The sequence below is a fragment of the Apus apus genome, chromosome 5, assembly GCF_020740795.1.
Source record: "Apus apus isolate bApuApu2 chromosome 5, bApuApu2.pri.cur, whole genome shotgun sequence".
Lineage (NCBI taxonomy): Eukaryota > Metazoa > Chordata > Aves > Apodiformes > Apodidae > Apus > Apus apus.
Window position 1 is genome coordinate 11048725 of NC_067286.1, and position 27310 is coordinate 11076034.

General features: G+C 37.6%; 1 protein-coding gene across 5 annotated transcripts in view; it reads left to right on the forward strand.

The window, feature by feature from the left end:
- Positions 1-27310, forward strand: part of SBF2 (SET binding factor 2) — a 259204-nt gene that overhangs the window by 180537 nt on the left and 51357 nt on the right. For all 5 annotated transcript variants that reach the window (XM_051621099.1, XM_051621095.1, XM_051621096.1 and 2 more), the window contains exons 17-23: positions 1125-1193; positions 19651-19821; positions 22396-22658; positions 23925-24097; positions 24343-24416; positions 24807-25002; positions 26067-26194. In XM_051621099.1, the coding sequence (XP_051477059.1) occupies positions 1125-1193; positions 19651-19821; positions 22396-22658; positions 23925-24097; positions 24343-24416; positions 24807-25002; positions 26067-26194 (1074 nt within the window). The remainder of the gene's footprint in view (positions 1-1124; positions 1194-19650; positions 19822-22395; positions 22659-23924; positions 24098-24342; positions 24417-24806; positions 25003-26066; positions 26195-27310) is intronic.

Below are 27310 nucleotides of genomic sequence, written 5' to 3' on the forward strand. Positions count from 1 at the left end.
ATTATGGTATGACATGAAGGCATAAATGAAAAGTCTGGAAGAGGAACACTAGAGATATTTCCATTTTGGAATTAGGTCAGATGCTGGAGATAGTTAATAAGAGTGTGATATGAGTTGTAGTGTGCCCGTCGTAGGAATGAATGTTAAAAATATTGAAATGGATTGTTCAAGTGGAAATGCTGTTGTGCCATTTGTCATCCAGGGGCACAACGGTGATACATTTGTCTAGTAGAACTATGTGCGTTATTGTGTTCTTCAGTGTTGACAAAAGAGCTAATGAAAAAAACCTAGTAACTACAAAAAAAAAAAAGTGATTAAAATAACTGAAACTGTAACTAAGAAAAAGGATCTTTTTAACTCATGTAGTTTTTCTAAATTTTTTCCAAGTTGTTTTTTTTTGTTTAATCTTAAAAAATTAATGTAGTATGTTTTTTAAATATTGAGTTACATTCCAATTCTGGTTTCTTTTAAAAGACTTGTAATAAAAATCACTATTTTCATCAGTGCAATTAGGAGCTGATTTACTTTGGCATACTCTTTTCAACCTAGAGAGACACGAATGACACATCTGACTGTTGAGTGAACCATTCTGAGACTGAAAATCCAGGTTTTCATCTTCTTTTAAACTTAACCTTGTGCCAAACTATTTCATAGGCTGTGGAGGTTATTATTTCATCACCTCACCACCAAATAAATGTCTGTTTCTTTGTGTAAATTTTTTGAAAGTACATTATTTGGTCATCGCATAGATTTCATTTTAGTCAGATTTGCTGTTGACGCAAATGGAAGCAACCTGCCTTTTTATTGTTTCCTAAATGAGGAGTGTTTTCCTTTTTGTATGTAAACTATGTTGGTGAAATTGTATTTCAGACACAGGTGTGAGAAAGCTGCTGATAAATTCCTTAAGTGGGAAGAATTATAGCAATACCTACCTAGCAGAAATCGAAGGAGGATATGTATATGTATACACACATGCACATACATAAATGTATGTTATCCTTACATGAAATTAAGGGATTAAAGGTTACATTGGGTATGGGAAGTTTGTCAGAGGCAGAAATGAAGTTATCATGCGTAACATTGAAAATGCTTTTGCTTATTTTCTTCCTATGTTTTTCTTGAAGGATTGTTCATCTTCAGAGGAATATAGCATTGCTGCAGCGTTGCTACCACTGACAACTGCTTTTTATAGGGTAAGTTTTTCTTGAAAATCACTCCAATTTTGTAATTTTTTACATTTATGTACATTGTTAAAATAAAGAAAGTGACAAGTGATACATGGTGGGTAGGAAGGTTCATTCTAAAATGGATTCATGTCAGTGGAAGTCTTTCAATAGACTGTTATGAACATTGCTTCAGAATTACACTTACTTGACCCACAAATAAATGCAGACTTACATGATGGATTAGAGAATTATCATTTAATTATAAGTAGTCACTAAAATTGTGGAAAAGAGTGATTTCTCATATTATTGTGTAAAAAATTATATTAGAGTACTTTTTTGTTTAATTTGGCATGTTAATTATTGGCCAAAAAGTACATGTTACATTTTTTTAGTCTGTGTAGTTGTTAACTTTGAAGAATATTGGAAATGCTTCTTTTAACTGTATAATTGTGTTCCAATTGTTTGTGTTGGCTTTTGTTTTCTTTTTTTTGCATAGTGTTTGACAGTACCAAAACATAATATGATAGTAAAAATGAATAAGTAAATAATGGAAATTCTGCAAGTAGTTATTTCAAAAGCAGAACTTTTGTAGTGTGGCTGTAGTTATTTCCACTTCCCAATACAGTAGCATTTTCACCAGTTCTGGTTAGCTCAAGTGCCACTTTTTTAGGATGTACATCTGTGAGGACAGAAGTTCAGAATGTTGACTTGGTTGCAGTATTAAATAATCTTTGTTTAATGTGGTTGTTGTTATATATAACCCAGTTTGGGATATAAGTGTTTAGTCATTGGTAATTGGTACATCATTGAGGTACAGCAAAAGTAGTTACTGTGACAGTCCAGCTCAACATTAATAATCTGATAGAAATAAAGAAAAATAAAACCTTCCATCCTTCAGATGGTGTATGAGGCAGTTATGATTAGCCATAAATAAAATGTGAAGAGATTCTTGTTTTGACTGAAGAGAAGCTAAGATTTCTGCAACAACAAGCTGAGAAATCAAATCAGTGCTTTTTCATTACATTTAATTTAAATTACACTAAACATTCTAACATTAAAATATCTATTATGTAGTGTTTTTTTTTAAATGTGGAACTTCCCCAGTCATAGAACACAGAAATAACTGCTGAAAAGCAATTTTGACTAAGTCATATGCATAGGAAGTTTCTTGAAATCTTCTATTTAAGTCAGTACTTACTACATGCATATAGCATAATGTGTTAGATTTTGTCTCTTCTGATGGTTTGAACTATGAAAAAGTTGTATTTAAATGAGCTTTATTTTTTATCTGTACATAATACCCCACAACTGCTTTCTGGGAAGGGTCTGCAGAGTATTTTCATCCCCTTATATAAGCTAGTAGGACATTCGATTTTTCACTCCCAGCAAATAAACACATCTTTAATTACAAGTTAGTCTTTTTGGTCTTCCCTCTCTTTTAAGTCCTCAAGTAGCAGAATCACATATCGTCATTTTTTGCAGCTACTAATACTTAATTTGGAGAAAAAGTTAATGAGCTATAGAGATTTTCCATTTCACAGAATCAGAGTCACTTAGGTTGGAACAGACCTTTAAGATCATCGAGTCCAACCATTAACCCCCCTCTACCCAGTCCCACATTAAGCCGTGTTCCCAAGCACCACCTCTAGACAACTTTTAAACACATCCAGGGATGGTGACTCAACCACCTCCCTAGGCAGCATGTTCCAGTGTATGACGACCCTTTCAGTGAAAAAGTTCTTCCTAATGTCCAGTCTAAACCTCCCCTGGCACAGCTTGAGGCCATTCCCTATTTTATTCTTGCTACTGCATTAATCCTGTGTTACAAAGAAAGCCTGAGTTCAAATTTGATTTATTTTTTTATCTTCAGTTCCTCTAATAAAAATGGCCAAGAGATTCCACATATCTTTTTTACCTTGAAAGGTACAGAGTATTAGGTGGAGTTGCAGCAGTGTGGTTTTGGTTCCTCATTTGGTAAAGTTTGATCAAGTAGGGGGGGGGAAAAAAGCCAGTAAAAAACTCCACTTTTTGTGTGTGTGGAGTGTCATGAGTGTTGAAATAAGCTTAATGAGTTTTAATAAGTAGAGTAAAAAGCTAGATTTGACTATAGAATATCTTGAATTAATTTCTTTTGCACGCTTGTAATTTTGGCAGGACTGTTGAGACCTCACAACATTTCTCTCTCAAAAAATTCCCTGCAATATTTTGTGTAATGACCTAGTCCTATACTTACTGTTTAGCTCTAAAGCTATACACTCAGGAAACTGTTGAGTACCTGGATGTAAGAGGCATGACAATTTTTTAAATGTTCCAGACCTGAATTAAAAATTGAAATAACCTGACTGTTAGCTCGCAAAAGCCAGCTGTTAATGCATAATAGAAAAAGAATTTTGTTTTTCCCAGATCTAATCCTCAGGTTCAGTGATGGCCCCCTTTGGTATGTCCCATTAGATACAATTCTTTGGCAAAAGTACTTATTTTGGTATGAAACTATTCATACTAAACACAAACTGATGTGTCGTTCAGGGCATAAGATCAGTAGACAGACTTCACAGTGATTAGTTAAAATTAACAGTTTAAGGTTGGTTTTGGAACTTGACTAAAATTACACTTTTTGGAGCATTTTTCAGGTTCTCTACAGTGTTTCAAAATTGTATCCTAGACTAGAGTATGCTCTGCCTGGCATGAACCTGTGTAGAAACAATGTTCTGTATCAGTATTCTTGATTTAAGCAAAATAGGTATAATTTTTCTATTCCATTAACATCTCTACAACCCTTTGGAGGGATTCGTGCTCTAAAGTTACACTAAACAAATGTTCCTCTTCCCCTGTTTTGGGGAGAAATAATGTCAACTCCTGCTGCTTTACTTTTCTCCGTTAAGCTTCCTCCTTTCTAATGTACTAACAGTTTATAAGTTCTCTTTCCACTGGGTTTCCCTTCACTGAAATCTTAGATAGAACAATTGAAGTTTTGTTGCTTGAAACACCATATTGCTGTTCTGTCTCTGGTAAGTCCAGAGGAATGTACAAACTAAAATTAAGGTCATTTGGGGGATTATTTGTTTTTTATTAAAATACCCTCAGGAAAACAGGTATGTTTGTACTGTCAAACTATGTCATGGCCTAATCAGCTGAGTTGCTTGTCAATTTTATTTAATTACCATGTGCAGTGTAGTTTACACAAACATGGACACACACACTTCAAGCTGCATTTCATTTTTCTGTCGGCAGAGCACAGGTATTCCAATATTCTTGCCTCAGTATGCTGGACTGTCATACTTCTGCCATCACTGTGATTGTGTTTCTGCTTTCCAAAACATGGTGAAGTCGTGTTTGGCACTTGTTTTTATTGATGTTTCCATTATCAGAATACCATGTTTAATGCCAGCTGCATATGAAATATTATTTCACCTAGCCCTGTTGAAACAGCACAGTGTTCTTGGTAGCCAGGAATAGACAGGAATTGGGACTCTCAATGGTGACACAAGTTTTCATTTGTGTTTGCCTTGGTGTTACTGCACAAGTGGTATTCCAAATTGAGTTAGCAGTGAGAAAGCTTGTAGTAAATTTAAAAATGTTACAGAGTTACATCTGCCAAATATATTTTTTATCATCTATGCTTGCTCTAGATTTTTTTATGGGAAATTATGATGCGATTTCATGTCACAACATTTCATTGTTAATGTCATTCCTGTTGCTTCAGATGAAATAATGAAAAGAAGTTACGCAACATCACAGTTCCTTTGTGAAAGGACTGTTGTGTGTGTATGAAATCTTAGGTTTCATTTGATTTACCTAGCACAAAGAGCACTAATGAAGCTACTACCTGTTCTTCCTAAGTAGCTTTATGGTACATGGCCGCATGTAGTGCAGACACCAAGTGTTTGAGGTATATAAATAAGGAGACAGATGTGTTTTCCTGTGAGTCCAGCAGATGAAACCAAGAAACTAAGTGGCAAGAGAAACATCCTAAGGTGATATTGATAAGATTCTGGAATGGTCTTCTCATCAAGTAGTCAGTGCTCTACTGTTGAGATATTTTAAAGTATTCTTGGGAAGACAGTAAAAAATGTATAGACAGGAATAAGCTTGCATGATCTAACAGGTCTTCTATTCATGTTTTTGCTTGTGTAAAGATTAGGGTGTTTCTACATATATCTAATGAAAACAACAAGAAGCAACACCCTGGGTACAGCATACTATCAGCTTTTGGGATGTCTGGTGAAATTTCAGAATTCCAACTCCTGAAGTCTGAGGAGTGATCTCCTGTGAAACTTGATCAGGCAGGATTTGATTGCACTCTTAACTCATAGGTTGTGGGATTAAATTCATAGACAGGAAGTCAGTGCTGGTTACATATTTGTGGCCTGGATAAATAACTGAATTTTTCTAGGAGAAATAGTCACAATGCTTTTTAAAAATTATAAATATTGGACACAAGCTGTTAGCAAAATGTGACTCATCAGTGACAGTGGACTTTGGTGTGTACTGTTAATGTCACAAAAACAAACACTGTTGCTTCTGGGTTAGGAAAAGGTTTTAGTTTACCATTAGTAATACTGTTGGAATTTGGTTTAGAATTGAAACAGTATAAATAAAATGTATTTATGCATGAAGATAAAATAATTTTTCCACATTTTTTGCTACAGATGATCCATGTGTGTTTGGTAGGCTGTCATACTTTCTGTGTATAAATTAGAGCTGTAGTATTCCCTGGTGCTGCAGAAAAAGAGGTGTTTTTCTACATGGGGGAAGAAAGGACAAGCTGAAAAGGACATATTTTAATAATATTTTCATTTTACTAACTCATCAAGGAAGTCAGTTTGATCATATAGTTGGCATTGTCGAACTCACAGGATTTGGATGCTCTCCGTTATGTTGGTTGTGCTGCATTTTAAAGTTTAGTGTGCAGCAAGAGTGATGATCAAGGGCAGGCACGAGTTTCAACCTCCCCACTGGACAACAAGCAGAGCAAAAGCTCTCTTCCTCACTGCTGTTCCATGCCAAGTCAGAGTCACAGTCCACATCTTGAATCTTCCCTTCCTTTTCAACTGAGGAGATGTGGAGCAGTCTGATCAGACATTCTTTCTTACAACCCTCAACCATTGCAGAACCTGAATGTGCAGATTATAATAAAATTTTCTCACTTACAGGGGATTTTTTTCAATTTTTTTAAATTAAAATTTTATGCTTAAACTGAGTATCATCATTTGTGTTCCCGTAAAATTTTAAAGCTATTCTGCCATGTTTCATGGTAGATAGTAATTCACTTGCCAACTTTTGTTATCCAGCATTCAGAATTTACCATTAATGATAAGTTAATGGTAAATGTGAAACTGGAAGTTATTCCATGTTAAAACACCAATATAAATAATTCTGATGTTTTCTGCAGAGAAATATATATGCTCTTTTGCATAGCATAATGATAAAATGAAATTCATTAGAGTGTAATACTTTCCCAGTTGAAGTGAATTACCAAGTTTCACTAACAGTTATGACACACATTCAGTGGAAGAAGACCTCTCCTGCTTGAAATGTTAAATAAATGACCACTTTACTGCAGAGCTTCTTAGGTGTGGGAAGGATTCCCAGATATAAGGATAAGGGCTGTGGTGGGAGAGTAAAGAGGCAGTATCAGAGAAATTCAGAGTAGATTATCATTTTGTAACTATTACCATCAAACACTTTTTCAGGAGACCCAAATCAAGGTTAGTTACGTTATATAGCATCAGCTGCAAAGTCACAGAGAAGCTGCCTAATGAAAGGCTGATGTGGAAATCTGGTGGTGGTGAAGAGTTGATTCCATCTCTACGTCTCTGTCAAATTTTACAATTTTAAAATTAGTATCAACTGGAATAAGTGGAATATTAGACCAGCTCTACTCTGGGAAACAGTGGAAAAATTGGTGCTAACGACATCTCTGTTAGTTTAAACAAATAATACTATGTTAATCTCTATTTTAGAATTTGTGTAAATGCCAGTTAATTGCATAAAGTTATTGGATGATACAGTTAATTTTGAAAAGCAAAATGAATTTGGTTTTTTTACATTTGATAGGAGTTTTCATTCTTAACTTGTATTTCTGCACAACTGCTCTTGGCCCAGTTGATTCTTATAACCATCAGCTTGCTTTTAGCCTTCTATAAAGATGGGCTTTCTGTCATGTGTTAGCTTTCTATACTGAAATATTTTCATCTTGCAGCTAGTTACTGTATTTCCTTCTAAACACTTCTGTCTTATTCTGATGAGCTTGGAATGCAATGATTTCTACTTTAAAAATTCTCCACTCTTGAACTGCTGACTTTTATGTAGGAAACTCCCATCCTGAAAGACTTCCTTTATTGTCTTGACAAAGAGTTTTGTCTTCTTCCATTAATTTTCATCTTGTATCTCTATTCTGCAAGTTCTGATACTACTTCAGTCTGTGGAAATGTTTTTGTGACTGAAATTGTATTAAGTAACATTATTTTCAATATTGTACTTATTTATACATTCTCAGTAGTCCCTTACATGTAGAAATACATTAAGTTGCCTGCTTAAAAGCCAGCAAGAACATGTGCATGTCATCGAGTGGGTACTACAGAAGCAGCTTATCCACAAAAGAAATTACTTGTAGGCACACTTTGTTGTTCGTATTTGCTATGTAACTCTTCTAAAACAAACAGCAGTGAATTTTAGGACATCACACAGGAGAGAAGGAAGCTTTTTCTGCAGTACTTCAAATTAAGTAATAAGTATCAAAGGAATATTTATTAGCTTTCACCGTTGGATTTTTCTGTTCCTTCAGTGTCAGAGCCCTAATGCTTCTTTGTATTATCAGATTGTAATGTTTCAACTCCAGATACCAGTCTGGCTTGTCAGAAGAGAGTGGTCATGTTGGTGAAAAGTGTAAAAGGGTGTGACACACATGCCCTGTTTAGCAGGGGTGGGGTTGGATGTTAATCCGTGCAAGTGATTCATATTTTGTAAGGAAGAAATGTACCTTTATCCTTACGTTGAGGTCAGTTCCTAGACTTCTGATGCTAGTGCAACTTAAAAAATCATGCAGACTTTGTATATAAGCTAGGTTTTTTAATCTAAAATTAATTTAATATGTAAATATATTTTCCATGTATCATCTTCTTTAACAGTTTTTCATTCAGAGATATTAGTAATTTTGCAGATATTCAAATTGATTAAGTGTATTTTACAATATTGCCAAATGTGTATATTAGCATTATTTGCATTACTGGGAAATCCAGGAGCCCTAATTATGGACCAGAAGTGCTGATCTTGCTTTCATACAAGAGAAAACAAAGATAAAGATCCTTTTCCTCAAGAGCTTACAATATAATTTGAAATAAGTAATAATACTTGAAGCCAGGCAGTTTGAGGTACTGTGAGGAAGCTGGGGAGCAGTATTAGTCATCATTATCGGTGGTGATTCTGTCTACCAGTAGGTTAACTATGTCTGAAGTTTTTATAGGCATGGCACAAAAGCAGTATTTTGTTGAATTTTGAGAGAGGATAATGTGGTTACTTGTCAGGTACTTAAGAATATGAGTGGGGTCATGGAAGAGAATAGTAAGGTGGTGGTTAAAATTCTGTCAATATTTCCAAACGCTCTCCAGTCAAGGGCTTTTATTGTATCCATTAAAAGTTCTTTCATACAAAGGTTATAATTGAGTAAATTACTTTTATAAAAGCAAACATACTTTAAAGTTAAAACAGGAATCTGGGGATTCTTGTTAGCTGTTATTGAGTGGGTTTGCAGTATCACTTGCAAACACAGGTGCCAAAATGTCTTCTTTGATCCTTAAGATTTTATTTGGTGTACTTTGGTTTTGAACGGATACATAGTACATGTCTCTACAGCAGATTTTATGTCTTAGCAGGTAGAACATATCTCACTTCCAAAACTGTTTTTAGGTGAAAAAAACTCTGGGAGAAATAAGACAGGAAAGTATAGTATGGCAGTTCAGCATGTTAGTGTGAGAGAGTAACTAGACAATTTTCTAACGTGTCTTTACAAGGAAATTTGGAAATGTAGTTGCTGTAGTAGCTTTGCTCTGTTGAGGAAGCTTGCTTTCCCAGAATGATAACAACCTCAGAAGCACTGAAGAGAACTTCGCAATTCCTTTTCTTAGTGATTTATGGGAGGAAGTACATGGTTGGGGGAAAAAAAAAATCATCCCCCCAATTAAAGTAAGAAGTAAAGATAAATGTTATAGTAAATGTTTAGTTCTGTAACTGAGGAACTAATCCAGTATCTCCTAGAATAAACAGAAATCTCTCCATTGTATTCCCGCAAGCAGTGGATTACCTAATTTGTAACTCCTCATGATTCCACTTGAACTCATTTTCTAGCAGTGATACAGAACCCTGGTTTGACTCTAACAATTTTCATTTGGTTGTAGCCCATCTCTTTATGGAGTTGTTATTTCTAGGAGGGATTGCAGTGTTACAGAAATACTGCTTCGTTCAGAATTTTCACCATGAAAGCATTTCTGGTGGTTTAATTAAAATTTCTGGTAAAGCATCTGACCTTAAAGTGAAGGAATGTAAATCTGAAGCAACAGAGTTGCATGAATTTTCCATATATTCACCTCCTGATCACTACATCTTTATTCCAGTAGAATGGAACTTACTTTTCTGCATAAAATACAATTCATTTTCTTAAGTTCAGTTTCATTGGAGCATTATAAGAAGGACATTGAGGTGCTGGAGCATGTCCAGAGGAAAGCAGCCAAGCTGGTGAAGGGTCTAGAGAACAAGTCATTTGAGGAGCATCTGAGGGAAATGGCATTATTTACTCTGAAGGAGGTTGTGGGGAGGCCTCATCACCCTCTACAGCTACCTGAAAAGAGTTTGCAGGGAGGTAGGTGTTGGCATCTTCTCCCAAGTAAATAACAATAGGACCATAGGAAATGGCCTGAAGTTGCGGGCAGGTGAGGTTTAGATCGGGTATTAGGAAGACTTTCTATACTGAAAGAGTGGTCAAGCACTGGAACAGCTTGCCCAGGGAGGTGATGGAATCACCATGCCTGGAGGTATTCAAAGCCTGTGTAGACTGGGTACTTCACGACATGCTCTAGTGGCCAAGGTTGTGGGGTTTTTTGTGCTGATGGTTGGACTCGATGATCTCAGAGGTCCTTTCCAACCATGATGATTCTGTGGTTATTATTTAGCATGATTCAAGCAGTATTATTTTATGTTTTGAGAAGACAGCAAATGTTTACAGATGCTAAGGAAGACAAGTTGCTGATATACTAATGTATATTGCCTGCTCTTGTGAATTTCCGTGTTGCCTTCCTAGATACTTCATGAACAATTAAAACTGGATGTGGCCAAAGAATTGGGGTGTCACAAGTGCTTTCCTGTCTTACAGTTTCCCTCTTCATTCATACACATTATTATTATGCTAGTGATTCAAACCCGTAATTGAAGTTTTATCTGCTACTCCTGTTTTCATCTACATCCCTGTGTTTCATCCACTTGCTGCTTCTTTATCCTTTCTAATAGTTCCTACAGTTTAAATTCTTGCTAGGATCCTCTTTTACACTTCCTCTGATTCATAACTGGCCTTATGAACTTAAGAATATCACATCAGCAGTTTGTCATTAGTTTAAACACTTGCTGAAAAGAATTTACCAGGCGATTGCGGTAGCTCTCCTCTTCCTCATGCACTGTTCATGCTGTTTCTGGATCTTATCATTGCTGTTCCTTACAATATCCTGCTCTGTAATGCATTTGCATCCAGTATCTCTACAGTCTTTTTCTTTGCCTGTAGGTCAGACTGGACCTTTTTTTAATCTGTCAAATGACTTACCCAAGAGTGCAATAAGTTTAGGCTAGTTATTCTTACTTTCTGAGTTCTTCATGATGCTGCTCTTCCCATTTTTTTCCATGTTCACCTTCTTAATCATATAGGATATATAATTTATATTGCCAAGATGAGATCTCTAGTACTGGGGTTTTTTTGTTGTTTTTTTATTATTATTTATTTATTAATTTACAATTTATATTACATATGTTTTTACTTTTACATAGAATGTCTAGGGTTGGAAAGGACCTCTAAAGGTCATCTAGTCCAAGCCCTCTGCAGTAAGCAGGGGCATCTCACACTAGAACAGATTGCTCAGAACCCCATCAAGCCTGACCTTGAATGTCTCCAGAGACGGGGCCCCCACCACCTCTCTAGGCAGTCTCTTCCAGTCATCCACCACCCTCATATTAAAGAACTTTTTCCTAATGTCCAACCTAAATCTACCCTCCTCTTGCTTGAAACCATTAGTCCTTGTCCTGTCATCACATGCCCTTGTGAACAGGTCTCCCCCAGCTTTCTTACAGGCCCCTTTTAGGTATTGGAAGGTTGCTCTAATATCCCCTCAGAGTCTTCTCTTCTTCAGGCTGAACAATCCCACCTCCCTCATCCTGTCTCCATAAGAGAGGTGCTCCAGCCCTCTGATCATTTTCATTGCTTGCTGTCCTCTGGACGTGCTCCAACAGGTCCACATCCTTGTGTTGGGGGCTCCAGAACTGGATGCAGTGGACTACTTGAGGACTATTATTTTAGTAGTTTCTTCAGGTACAGCAATGCTTTATATTAAGAGAACTTTGGAGGGAATTCTACCATTGAAGACAGAGAAAGCTGCCATAGGAGAAGGAAAATAGTAACTAAAGAAATACTAGAATGAAGTGACAGAAGAGCTGAAAAACAATTACTTTATTATCCTTTTTTGGGCTTAGATGCACTTTTAACCAAGCTTTACATTTCATATCAGGTCATCGATAATTTTGAGAACCACTATCTGAACATATAAACTGAGATCTACAGGGTTTATTTGTTTCTGAGCATAGACCTGAATAACAACTTTGTTGTTGGGGGCTTTTTTTTGTGGATTGAGCCAATCCCACCATTCCAGTGCAGTTCCACAGGTGCATACTCACTGCTGAGCCACCTATTGCAAAAGGAATATGGTGACACTTTAGAAGATTTTCAAAATAGCTGTGTCACAATTTCAAAAGATCTTCAAATGGATTCAGCACTGCAACTGAGAACTTGTGAAATCTGCAAATTAACTAATAGACTTAAACCTTGGTGAAGAGAGTCACAGTAAACTCTATAATGACGTTAGATTTAAAAAAATAAATGAAAGCTTTGATGTTCTGTAGACACGGGAGAAAAAATCAGCCTATTTCTTATCCAGTTCTTGGAACTTAACCTTATTTAGAACTGTGAAATTCTAGCATGAAAATGTCTCCTCTTTCTTTTTTTGAGGGTTCTGAACATCCTTCATTCTAGATTATTTTAGTTTCCTTAGTCTGTTCCATGTAAAACAGAACTTTGTAAATCTTTTTGTTATCTCTTTGGAGAAAGGAGAAGCACGTTATTGTGTACTATTTAATGTGACATGTAACATTAGCGTATATCTCTCTGTCTTGAAACATCTAAATATAGAAATTTTGAGATACTAGATCTGGCTTTAGGTAATGTATAGTAAATTATACATGCTCCTCAGAAATCGAGGATTAACGATCATGAGTAGTTACATGTTTTAAGTCACTTTTGCTGGGGAAAAAAAAAAAGTATACAATAAATAAAACTCCATCCAGAATTGCATCCCAGTTTTGCAAAGTTCTAGAATTCTATTGCCCTCTGCTGGTTTAGTATACCTGTCTGGGATTTGATAGTGCTGAATTTTAAGTTAATGCCTTTCTTTCATATTTTGTGGTGAAATAATACTAGATAAACAGTGTAATGAACTGTTTTGCTACTCACATTTGAAAGTCTTTTTAAATATAAATTAATCTTGACTTCAACTTTGGTTTTCTGAAGGTTGGAGAGGTGGAAAATTATTTTCTTTTTTGTTGCTGAGGTTTCTCAGGTTGAAGAAGAAGCTTGATTTAGTATTTAATCTTTTTTGTCTGGAGCAGTAAAAATCAAAACAAAAAAAATTAGTAACAGGGGCTTCACAGTTCTTACTTAATGCTTTTATGACCTATCTCCCCATTTGTGGGTACAACACATGTGGGTATAATTTTGTATTTTAGACCAAATGTGAAAAACATTTCTTGAGTTGAATTTTTTTGACTGATGTTGTCTGTGCAGAATTAGTCAAACTTGAAAACATGCTCGTATACACTTAGACTTGTTTGACTGTGCACTGTCATAAATACTGATACGTATGCATGGGGTGGGATAGTGTTGTCTGCAAGTAATATTTAGCTAAGCCCCAATCCTGTGGATCAATCGGTGAAGGCTGATCCTGTTGGACTTCTGTGGAGTCTTTTTGAACTTACCAGGTATCTGTGTGGGCACAACACAGATCTGAATACAGGAGGGGCTCATAGAGTATGTTCATATGCAGATCTTGGTTTACATTGACTTGAAGAGGGGCAGCATGTAGCCTGCAGTAAGTGGTACATACATATTCATGCTATGCAATAGGTGCTAATTGACTGAGCATAAACAACTCCTAGATGGGGAGTAACCCTTTAAAGTAGCACTGTCACTGTGTCCTGGATGATCTATAGGCTTACACTTGCAGACTTCCAGGGAGAACCTTCATCAATGCAAAAGAGGAAGTGCTGTGGTCTCCTTTGGTATGCAAAGATCAGTGGGTAATTTCACAGGTGTTGCAATAGCTTCCTCACAGAGGTCAAGCAGATAACGCATAGCATGGTCATTCCTCCAGAAGCTGAGGAGGAAGCTATTATTTGCGTTCAGCAACAACCTCCTTCTCAGCTCTTTTCCTTCCTCTTCCCACCAAAAATATTCAGACTGATAACCCAGGAGACAAGTTGGAGACAAAAACCCAGTTTACTGAAGTAAACTGAATTCCCTAAAAAATAGAGTACTATTGAGTTTGTCCCTTCGTTTCCATAGCCGGGAGATATGCAGCACAATCCTGTGAGGGGAAAAAAAAAAAAAAAAGAAGTCTCAGGTGTAAATACACCTTTTATCCTTCTTGTTTTATAACTCTTTTTCCAACTTCACAATCAGTAACTGGATCCTTTGCCTTTGCTATAATAAACGTGCTTTCATCTTTAAGCTCTTGTGGTGTAAAGGATAATGACTGATGCATAATCAGCACAAAGCATGTTTTTCTTTTCCAGTAGCAAGCAATCTAAATTTTATGTCAAAGAGAAGTTTTTTGGGGACCTGCACCTCACAGTAACTTTAGGAGTCTTGGAGTTGGTGCACGTATTTTACTGAGCTGCAGGTATCAATTTGAGAACCAGAAGTATCCAGTATCAGGCAACAGAGAAAAAATTCTGGACAGGTATTATCCACTCAGTAAGGTGGAAATAATGGAAATATAATTCCTGAATCCAGGAAGTTGCATATAGTCACACATAGCAAGTCCCAAATCTATCTTGTGTTTTCACAATCTGCAGAATGTAATTCATTCTCTTGATATGGGTAACACCTGCTTCATACATAATTTGGAAGGGGAGTGTTTGGGTTTTTTGAAGTGCTATTCATCTGTTTGAAATAACTTGGTGTCTTGCAGAAGTTAACTTTATTCCTGTATTTATTACAATCTACACCTATATGCTCATTTGAGCTATCATATGGGCAGCTTTAGAATCAGGACTTTATCAGTGCTGAACTATTTTATTTTTTTTTCCTGGGTTCTTTTTTAAGCTGTCAGCCCTTAAATCCTCCCTTACAAGTAGGAAATTCTTTTGCTGTCGCCTGAGTTCATTCTGTCTCGCAGAAATGCATTATCAGGACAAGGAGAAAGAACATAAATATCTGTATAGTTTAGCTATCCTATGGAAACATAGGTAAAGATTTGTTCTATGTGTGTGGTATTGCTTGGTGAAAAACGCTGAACTACTGTTTTACTTAAATTTGAGAAATACTAAGCAAATTCCTTTGAATACAACAGTAAACATTGGGGCCCTTTTGATGTATTAGATAAGTTTCCATTTTAGTCAAATAGGCTGACTAAGCACTCCCAGGGTAGAGAGTATAGACTCTGCAGGCTTCATGGAATGCTTCTATTTGCACCAGGAGTATTTTTAGTAAATGGACTTTAAGAGCAGCAGTGTGCTTCTTAAGGTTGGTATTCAGTTTACTTTTTAACAAACTAACCAGAACAAGCTGAGAATCCAAAATGGTTTTACTGACAGAACTACAAGTCCTGACTTTGGTTCTGTACTCTGGCCACTAGCAGGTTTTGCCATTTGTTTCAACACATGCAGATGATGAGGATAGTGTTCATGAGCGCTTAGCTTTTTGATGGATTTTTTTCATCCTTTTGTAAACAAACTATTTTAACTTTGCCTAGGAATTACTGACGATGTGTGTAATTATATTTGAACATAAATCTCCATTGTTAAAAATTGTTTAGTACATGGCTGTTCATGGTTGGAAATTACAAGCATAGGAAGAGCACTGAAAATCCCCTCAGCTTTCATGTCGTGTTCGTCCTCGTGTGAAAATAATTTGGTTAATTTTTGTTTCTGTAACACTGTTGCTGTGGAGCCAGGGTTACGAGTTTAAACTTTCTTTTAGGTTTGTGCCAAATATCAGCCCCTCTTTAGCTAGTTAACAAAATTACCTGACTTGGGCTGAAGCATCAAAGGCAGCTGGACAGATTGATAGTAAAATCACTCCTTTGTGTGGCATTCATTACACAAACTGCCATGAGTGAACTTTACCGACTAGCCAGGCTTGAACAGACCTTTTTCTTTTTCCTTTTTGCGTTTTCCTTTTTGCTTTTCCTTTTTGTGGCATCATGCTCCCTTTTTGCAGGTGTGTTGTTACTGGGAATTACTGCCAGTGGAAAAAAAAAAGAATAAATGTAAATAATTAATAAAATAAAATAAAAAAATAAAATAATGAATAAAAGTAAAAGCTGTGATATAAGTTTTGCAGTAACTATTGCTTTCAAGATGTGTTGTTCATATTTATATTCCATGATTTACCTTTCATTCCCATTCCTCTGTAACACAAGTTTTGTGCATAGAGTCATAGAATAGTTTGTGTTGGAAGGAACCTTTAAAGGTCATCTAGTCCGACTCCCCTGCAGTGATCAGGGACATCTTCAATTAGAGCAGTTTACTCAGAGCCCCATACAACCTAACCTTGAATGTTTCCAGTGATGGGGTACCTACCACCTCAGTAGGCAATCTGTTCCAGTGTTTCACCAACTTCAACCTAAAATATTTCTTCCTTATATCTGGTGTAAGTCTATCCTCTTTTAGTTTAGAACCATTACCCCTTGTTCTATCTCAACAGGCCCTGCTAAAAAGATTGTCTGCATTTTCCTTATAGGCCCCCTTTAAGTATTGAAGGGCCACAAATAGGTCATTCTGGAGCTGTCTCTTCTCCAGGCTGAGCAACCCTCACTCACTCTGTCTTCATAGCAGAGATCTTTCTGATAATTTTTGTGCCCTCCTCTGGACCTGCTCCAACAGGTCCATGGCTTTCCTGTCCTGGGAACTCCAGATCTGGACACTGTACTCCAGCTGGGGTCTCACCAGAGTGGAGCAGAGCAGCAGAATCACCTCCCTTGACCTACTGGCCACACTTCTTTTGATTAAGCCCAGGATGTGGTTGGCCTTCTGGGCTGTGAGTGCACATTACCAGCTCATGTCCAGCTTTTCATCCACCAATCCCCCCAAGTTCTTCTCAGAGCTGCTCTCAATCCCTTCATCCCCCAGCCTTTGTTGATAGTGAGGGTTGCCCCAACCCAGGTGCAGGACCTTGCACTTGGCCTTGTTGAACCTCACAAGGTTCAGATGGACCCACCTCTTGAGCCTGTCCATGTCCCTCTGAATGGCATCCTGTCCCTCAGGCAGGTCAACCATACCACTCAGCTTGGTGTCACCTACAAACTTGCTGAGGGTGCCCTCAATCTTACTTTTTGTGTCCTTTATGAAGATATTAAACAGTACTGGTTCCAGTACAGACCCTTGAGGGACACCACTTGTCACCAATCTCTATCTGAACACTGAGACTTAGAACACTACCTTCTGGATGCAACCATGCAACCAGTTCCTCATCCATTGAGCAGTCCACCCCTCAAATCCCTGTCTCTCCAATTTAGAGAGAAGGGTGTTGTGGGAGACCATGTCAAAGGCCTTACAGATGTAGAGACATAACATGCAGAGCTCTTCCCTTGCCCACTGATGTAGTGCTTAATCACAGAAGGCCACCAGGTTGGTCAGGCAGGACTTATAATTGGTGAAGCCTTGCTGACTGTCTCAGATCACCTCCTGTCCTCCATGTGCCTTAGCATAGCATCTAGGAGGCTCTGCTCAATGATCTTCCCAGACACAGAGGTGAGGCTGACAGGTCGGTAATTGCCATGGTCCTGCTTTCTACCCGTTTTAAGAATGGGTGCAGCATATTCCTTTTTCCAGGCACCAGGGACTTCACCTGACTACCATGTTTTTTCAAGTATCATGGAGAGTGGCGGGGCAACTACAGAAGCCACTTTGCTCAGGACTCTGGGATACATCTCATCAGGCCCCATAGGCTTATGTATATTCCGGTTCCTCAGGTGGTCACAAACCTGATTTTTGTCTTACAGTGGGAGGGACTTTGTTCCCCCAGTCCCTGTCTTGATATCCGTCCACTTGAGAGGTTGCCAGTGAAGACTGAGTACCTCAGCCTTCTTGTCCAGTGTTGCCAGTTTGACAGTCTTTCTCCTCAGGTGTGGTACACTTTTTTTGACCTTCCTTTTCTGGCTGACATGCCTGTAGAAGCCCTTGTTATTACTCTTTGCATCCCTTACCAGGTTCAGCTCTGTCTGCACCTTGGCCTTGCAGACCCCTTTCCTACACAAATGGACGGCGTCCCTACAATTCTTCTGGGATACCATTTCCTACTTGCACTATCTGTGCATTTCCTTCTTGCCTTTTTAGTTTGACCTGCAGGTCTCAACCCAGCCATCCTGGTCTCTTGCCTTTGCCTGATTTTCTTACACCAGAGATGGAGAGCTCTTGTACTCTATGGAAAGCATCCTTAAGGATCTGCCAGCTCTGTTCTGCTCCCTTGTTTCTGAGGGCCATTTCCCGGGGGCTCCCATTGACTAACTCCTTGAACAGCTGGAATTTTACTGTCTGAAAATTCAGGGTCCTGACTCAATTCTTTGCCTGACCCCTGTTCCCTCAGGGCTGCAAACTTTACCAGTGGGTGATTGCTGCAGCTGGCTGCCCCCAGGCTTGATGTCATCAATTGGCTCACTTATGTTGGTTACCATCAGCTCCAGTATCACATTTTCTCTGGTAGGGTTGTCTATTACCTGGTTTAAGTAGTTATCCTCAATGTACTCCACAAGACTCCTGGGTTGCCTACAGTTCACTTTTTGATGGTTAATCGTGAGAAGGTATTTCAGTTGGGTAAATTTTAGTAGTATATGACGTATCATTTCCTCTAACATGCCATTTCAAAGGACCTTGTCTTTGATAGGAAACGAATTCATGGCACATGATCAGGACATTTAGTTCATGATGTACTTGGAAGAGCATATTGTGGAAAACAGTTCGAAGAATTGCAAAACCAGAAATCTAAACCAGACTTGAAAATTTTCAGTTGTAATTTCGTAGCCTTCCACTTGAATGCCTGAGTGCCTGCTGCGGAAGTGTTACATGTACTGGCTGCTGTGTACTGTTGTAATGTTAGAAACATTAGAACAAGTGCTTTTCATGCTCTATAGGAAAGTGGTTTATATATGACATGATCATTGAAGTAAAATATAGCTTCTATTTATAGTGTATATTTCAGATATGGGTAGTATTCTGAGTCAAAGTCATTAAATGAAGCACCCGGTAATGTACTTTATTCTTCAATCCTACTGCAGAAATAATCATAAGAGGTTATTTAGCTTACCTGCTTCTTTGCTATATGCAGTATACAAGAAAATTTTTTTATGGCCTTTTTTTCAAAAAGTAAGAATGTATGATAAAAGATTTCATTCCTTATTATTCAGGTCATTGAAATAAATTTCCTTTAACTGTGTGGGGTTATCAGGGATATTAAACAACTCACTGGGACACTAGTGCTACCTAAAGAAATAGACCTACTTGAAAAAATGGTGCATTCATAATGCTGTAAGAATTCTGGTTTAGCTTGAGGCATTATAGAGATCCGTATCCTTGTGACTTCAAACCACACAGCCAAGTCAGTACTCTTTCAGAAGCTGGATTTGAGTCATGCAGTATATAACAATGAAGATAACAAATTTTCTAATAAATGCAGCTTTTTGGAAGGACTCAGTTGCCACGTATAATAATTTTACAAGTCATTACTGTCATTCAGACTTTTAAATAAAAAGAGTAATAATTTAAATCTGTTTGAATACTAATTTATATGTTGTTGGACTAGGTTATTAAAAATACTGGAGGTAATTTCTCTTTCCAATATTGCAGTACAGAAGATGGTATATATTGTGTATTTCAGTCTGTATGACTGATTATTACTATATATTTCAATACTTGAGCCATAACCTTTAAAGGAAATGAAATGATGTTTTTTTCCTTTCAGAAATTAGCACCTGGAGTTAGTCAGTTTGCTTACACCTGTGTGCAAGACCATCCTATCTGGACTAACCAACAGTTTTGGGAAACAACCTTTTATAGCAACGTGCAAAATCAAGTTCGCTCCCTCTACCTTACAGCCAAAGATGACAACCACGGAGTGCAGTTAAGACAAAAGGTAGGAGAATATATTAAAATAAATGTTAAGGTAGTATTTTCATTCACATTTTAATTGTTTCTTACATTCTAGAGAGCTAAATTATGGTTTCTCCAATTTAAATATTTTTCTTTAATTTTCCCTATATTAAATAGCATACAGTAACACAAAAAAACCCCAAAAATTTAAATTTGATGTTGCTGTTACAGTTTTTCAAACAACTTTTTGTATCATTTTCCACACTTGAAGGTAAATGTTTTTCCTGAGAGTAGTAACTTAATATAAAGCAATGTTACAACTAGCAACAGTTCTTTTATACAAACAACCTAAGCTAGCAGCAGTACTGGAGTCCAGTATTAGATTATTGCCCAACCCTAGGGTAGTTACTTTTGAACGGTGCTCTAGTCTGCTTGGTTAAAATTGGACAGATCTTCCAGTACACAAATTGTCTGTCTCAGTAGGAGGAAAGCACTTCTCTAATGCAGAAATGAAAGTATAATGGAAAGCCTTGCAGCATGCTAAAATAAATTATTTTCTTTTTTTAAGAAGTAGGAAAGCCATTTGTTATCTCTCTTCTTGTATGAAAACAGTTATCAACTATGTTGATGGATGCTTCCCAAAGTCCTACAAGCATTGTAAAGAGAGGAAGTAAAATAGACAAAGGTATTCCCATAAATGTATTCAGAATGAAGAACTGAAAAGGCATGTAAGACGTATCAGGGATAAAGAGAAAAGGACTGTGGGACCATGTACATTGAACCCCTTCCAATATGATGCTATGTAAAGAAAAATGTGAAGAATAGTAGAACTTACAGGAAAGCACCTACATTAACCCTCACGTGTTTATATGGGAAAATAATCTGAAATTTAACTTAATATGGAAAAAATATTTACAAGATACCTAGTCCTTTAATAATTTAACATCAGGCATTAGGTCACTAATATCACCTGCCAGATTCCTCTATTCTAAATTCCTCAGGCTATAATATAATTTGAATATGTGCCATCTACGTAGTTTGCTTAAGCAAATGCTAGAATTAGACTTCAACATGAAAAACAGGAATGTTTCAGGTGGTCTGGAAACTATTTATATAAAAGCTTGTCTCACCTGAACAGCCTAGTAATTTGGCAGATATCACCTGCATCAAGCAATGGGCTGCATGTTATTTCTCAGTCTGAGTTATCCTTGTTCTTATGGGAGCTAAGTGGATAACCTAAGAAGAGCAGCTATATTAAAATTGATAAGCCACTCTGGAGAAACTTCAAGGGAAAGGCTGTGGATATTGTCTCCCTAGACTTTAGTGAAGCCTTTAACACAGTTTCCAACTACATTCTCCTGGAGAAACAGACTACTTATGGCTTGGACAAGTGTACTCTTTGCTGGATGAAAAGCTGGCTGGATGACTGGACCCAAAGAGTTGTAGTGAACAGAGTTAAGTCCAGCTAGTAGCCGGTCACAAGTGGTGTTCCCCAGGGCTCAGTACTGGGGCCAGTTCTGTTTAATAACTTCATCAGTTACCTGGATGAGGGGATTGAGTGAACTCAACAGAGGCAGGCTCAACAGTGAGATCTGGACAGGCTGGAATGATGGACAGAGGCCAGCTGTATGAGATGCAACAAGGCTCAGTGCTGGGTCCTGCGTTTAGATCACAACAACCCCAAGCAACGCTACAGTCTTGGAGTAGTTGCTGGAAAGCTGCTTTGGTGGAAAAGGACCCAGGAGTGTTAGTCAATAGCTGGCTGAAAATGAAACAGCAGTGTGCCCAGGTGGCCAAAAAGGCTGTCAGGAATCGTGTGGCCAGCAGGACTAGGGAAGTGATTGTCCCCCTGTACTTGGCAGTGGTGAGGCCACACCCCAAGTACTGTGTTCAGTTCTGGGCACCTCACTACAAGAAGGACATTGAGGTGCTGCAGCACATTCAAAGAGGGCAATAAAATTGGTGAAGGGTCTAGAGCACAAGTCTTATGAGGATCTGCTGAGGGAGCTGAGGGTGTGTAGCATGGAGAAATGGAGGTTTAGGGGAGACCTTACAACTACCTGAAAGTGGGCTGTACCGAGTTGGGTGTCAGTCTCTTCTCCTAAGTAACAAGTGATAGTACAAGAGAAAATGGCTTCAGGTCATGTCAGGAGAAGTATTAGCAAAATTTCTTCTCCGAAAGAGTTCTCAAGGACTGGAACAGGCTCCCCAGGGAAGTGCTTGAGTTGCCATCCCTGGAAGTGTTTAAAAGATGTGTAGATGTGGTGCTTAGGTACATCAGTGATTTAGTGGTGGACTTGGAAGTGCTAAGTTAATGGTTGGACTTGATTGATCTTAAAGGTCTTTTGCAACCAAAGCAAAAAGGAAACATGGAATATCATACAGGGTGAAAAAGATCTAGAAAGAAATTATGTTATTTATATCTGTCCACATTGTGCTACTTGTGTATTTCAGGAAACTGCCTTCAAAGTTCAGTTACTAAAATCATAGCTCTTCTTAAACCCTATTGGGTGCAGTTATTCCCTTTTGCTAATGATTTTTGACTAAACATTGTTTTTTAAGTTACAGCTTTATTATTTCTTCTATGTCTTCTTATTTCTTTCTATATGTCTTCTAGGAGAAAAATTCTGTAGGTCCAGACCAGGATAAGACAGCAATGGACCTGGCTGCTGAGCAGTTGCGACTGTGGCCAACTCTTAATAAACAAACACAGCAGGAGCTAGTCCAGAATGAGGAAAGTACAGTTTTCAGTCAGGCAATTCATTTTGCTAACCTCATGGTCTACCTGCTAGTACCACTGGATACAAGTAAGAACAAGTTATTGAGAACGTCAGCTACTGGTGACTGGGAGAGTGGAAGCAACAGTATTGTCACAAACAGGTGGGTACATAAGTTCAGTGGTAATCAGTAAGGATGGGCCACATTTTTCAACTTTTCTTAGTTTTCAGGACTTTAGCTAAACACCCAATTATTTCAGTATCTTCTCTTCAAGTTCATAAATTAAGGAGAGCAGAAGTCTAAATTAATTCCTCTTAAATAGTAGAACTCTACTCCAGTAGAATCTGGAGTAATTTAGTACTGTTTAAAGGAACATAAACATTTTATTGTCACAGTAAGAATTTTAAATCTAGTACTACAAATGCTGAAGAAAAACAAAACAGCAGCCCAAAACCTATTCTGATAGCTTTATATAACTTGAAAAAAACAGTGCATGGACCTACAATCAAGAAAGCATTTGTACAGCATCCATAAAACCACAATTTCTGTGCAACAGCTGCAAGGAAGAAAGGCACTGAAGTCACAACAAGCAAGAGGGCTAAACCACTGGGGCAAAGGTTAAATTATTTATGAGGCAGGAGGAGTATTAATGCTAGTTACAGTCCCATAGCATGCAAATCCAGGCCTTTTCATAACAAGCCTCCCTCCCTCTCTATTAATTGACTTCATTATCACCTATAGTCTGTCAGAATTCCCACCTGATAAAATTGTGGAACCTAAGTGATAACACTGACATCAAGTAGAAGACAGGCAAGCTAACAGTATCAGCCTCCCCATGGCTACTCATTTCTGTTGACTAAACACCTCTAAACTCAGGCATTAGGACATACTGAGTAGACAGGTCACAGTGTATGTTGCAATGTAGGAATCTGGCCCTTAATATTATTATAGGAGGTGGCTTTAGATGCTCAAAGTACATCTCGCTTGCATTTTCTATCTGATGCACAAAAATTTTTTCTTACCGTCTTTTTAGCTTTTTAATTATTTGATCTGCAACCAAAATATTCATTTAATGTATCTTTCTCTACGTAACTGGAGATTTGTTTACCACGGGTTGAAAATAACGTGCTTCGCTCTATGAAATGAAGACATAGAGCTCACTTACAGGCCGCTTTTTTTCTCTTGTGGGCCTGTCTGTGCTGGACTCATGGAGGCAAAATTCTCCTGTGTCATCATCCATGCAGTTCTGATAGTGTTAAATTCAGAGAAAATACAATGTAATTGTTGTGCCACCATATGCTTTTAACAAGGCTTATATATTGTAACTAGGAAAAAAACAAGGAAGCTTGTCTGTGTCTAGCCAGGTATGGTATGTGCATCTCTAGCTGAATTTTTCACACTTGCAATTTCTTTTATTTATGTCTGCAGTATTGCAGGGAGTGTTGCAGAGAGTTATGACACTGAAAGTGGATTTGAGGACTCTGAGAACAATGATGTTGCAAACGCAGTTGTGCGCTTCATCACCAGATTTATTGACAAGGTGTGCACCGAGAGTGGAGTTACACAGGATCACATCAAGGGTCTTCATTGCATGATACCAGGTAAGAATTGTGACAAATAAAGGGGCTTGCAGTCTTTCTTGTTTCTTCTAGGGAGAGAAATGCACTTTTTAGTTTCAGTTACTTTCAGTAAAACCAGAAAGTTCTTTTCTAAACTATAATGATGGTTGAATTTCAAAAAATTATTCCCTTAATGTTTAAATTTGAGAATTTCAGAATATCAGTTTTCATTAGATTGCAACTTTCATGTTACATGAGACTTCATTTATGGTATTACTGCTTTCCAGGCATTGTAGCAATGCACATAGAGACCCTAGAAGCTGTCCATCGTGAGAGTAGGCGGCTTCCACCAATACAAAAGGCAAGTATTATGAAACATATTTGTATTCTTTACAAGTATTAGAATAATGCAATTTAGTCATCTTTTTCCCCACTCATAATGTTTGGAGGAAACATCAAAACATTGAAGGAAAATTTCCACTAGTGATAAATAATGTGCTTGGCTTTGGTTTCATGAAATATGAACTTATGAAACTAGTAGAGCCAAACTTCTGATCATAAACAAGATGTTGCATGCCCACTGTTTTTACAGACCCATTTCTCTTAGTTGAGTCCAAATTCCATCTCCCTTTCTCTGGATGCAGTCTCATAACAATTTTGTTTTGAAGCTTTCTAGGCCAAACATTAAAACTAGTCTGAGGTATAACACTGGTATCGCTATTACACTTGCACTTTCATTTATTTGCATCAGCCCAAAATTCTACGACCAACTTTACTGCCAGGAGAAGAATTTGTTTGTGAAGGACTCCGTGTGCTCCTGGATCCTGATGGCAGAGAGGAAGCTACAGGAGGACTGCTTGGAGGTCCTCACATCCTCCCTGCTGAAGGAGCTTTGTTCCTGACCACTTACAGAATTATATTTAAAGGCACTCCTCATGATCAACTGGGTGAGAAAAATTAAACAGTGATAATTGTGGTCAGTCAGCTTGACAGGACTTTGAGTTGGCCTATCTGTCTCTTCAGGCATCAAAATATAAATGTATATATACTTCACAGCATAATGTTTCATGTTTATTGGCTAAGAATAATCACTTCATATAGGTTTTTAACACTGGATATGACAATGATTGATTAAGATTTTGCATTTAACTGAACTAGAACTTAATATTTTGGATGAGGCATTAGATGCTAAATGTTTGTTCCTGTGTACTGGATATTTAGAGTGCTGCCTTCACTAATTTATGTAAATGAAAATAATAATGTGTACTTTTCTTAGAGGAAACTTCACTAGACTGTCACATGGCATTATGGGCTTTTGTGGACTACCTAAAATTTGAGACAGAAAATACAGATATTCCTAACCATGCTTTAGTAATATCCATAGACTTTTGAATAGATAAAGTGCTTAGTATCATATATATACTGTGTGAGATCTGCAGCTTCCATTATCCCTGGCTTTTGATTAAACAGGGTTTTTTAGTGAGTGGAAGTGTGTTAAATGAAAAATATTCACAAGTTAATATTGTCCCTAGAATAATCATTAATAAATTCGATATTATTTTTAATATTTACTAGAAATATATCTTCTGAATCATCCATTTACATATTGTGACACATGCCAGATTATCACACAGATGTATACATTTATTGTGGAATGTTCATGGTCATATGTCAAGATAACAGTGTATATGTAAGTGGTTGTTTACAAATTGTATAATGCAATATAAAATTTGAGTTAGCTTGAAACTCTTTCTTCACCCCCTACCAACCTGTATTTTGGAGGTGCATTTCCTTAATGTGGAAAGACTCAGAAGGAAAGATAGTATTTTACAAATAGTACTATAAGAATTGAATGACTTTTCAGTTATTTTTCCCATAACTAATTCTGTACCATTAATTTTGTGTTGCTTTGTACTTGCTCATTCCTATCTATTCAAAGTACAACATGACCAAACCAGACCTAATTCTGTGATCTAACAAGTATCTGTAAATACAATTCTGTGGTCTGCAGTTGGAGAGCAGACGGTGATCCGGAGCTTTCCTATTGCGTCTGTTACAAAGGAGAAGAAGATCACTATACAGAACCAGTTGCAGCAGAGCATGCAGGAAGGGCTGCAAATCACTTCAGCTACATTTCAGGTAAAAGGAAGTTTTGTGAAAATGTGTGTGACAACACAGCTCAAAATACTTATAAGCAGCACTTTGTCCTGCTGTTTCTGAATAATTACATTTTCTGCCCTGTGAAGTCAATAGAGAATGCAGTCCTCTCACAGAAACCCTGGCTTTTCTTGTTTTTTGTAGAGGGTTACTATTTTCATATTTTATTTCTTTCACTCCTTTCCTTACCTTTCTATTTTTAATCCAGTGACGAACTATTTTGGGTTCAAGATCTACTAATGTGAGTAAGCAGAGGCCTAGGCAGGCCAGTGGAAATGTACTTTCTCTCTCCTGCAGCTACATGGAATGAATATGGAAAAGCTATAAATACTGCTTCCTTCTCAAGACTTGTAACTTAATCAGCTTTCTGTAAAAATACATGGGAGAAAGTAATGGTGAGTCTCACGTGGAAGCTGCACTTCAGGAATCTTTAGGGTAGCCACCATTGTTCAGTTTTGGGCCCCTCACTACCAGAAAGATAGCAAGGTGCTGGAGTGTGTCCAAAGAAGGGCAGCAAAGCTGATGAGGGGTCTAGAGCACAAGTCTGGTGAGGACCAGTTGAGGGAGCTGGCCTTGTTTAGTTCGGTGAGAAGGAGGTTGTAGTGAGGTGGGCGTTGGTCTCTTCTCCCAAGTAACAAGCAATAGGACAAGAAGAAACAGCCTCAAGTTGCACCAGGATAGTTTTAAACTGGATATTAGGAAATACTCTTCAGTGGAAGGGTTGTCAAGCACTGGAACAGGCTGACTAGGGAAGTGGTTGAGTGGCCAACCCTGGAGGTATTTAAAAGTCCTGTAGATGCAGTACTTAGGGACATGGTTTAATGGTGGACTTGGCAGTGTTAGGTTAATGGTTGCACTTGATTGATATTAAAGGCCTTTTTTAACATATCCCAAATGAGGTGAGATAGCAGATGAGATGGATGTACACAAGACAAGATTTATTGCAAACAGCACCAGGGCCTTAACTATAGAACTAAAAAGGCACAAGCATAACCAGATTATGTGGGATATTTGAACAAAACATCAAAGCAATAATGCAAAAAGGTATCTTAACAATAAAATGCACAACTAATAGTCAGTCACTCGATAAGGGTTAAC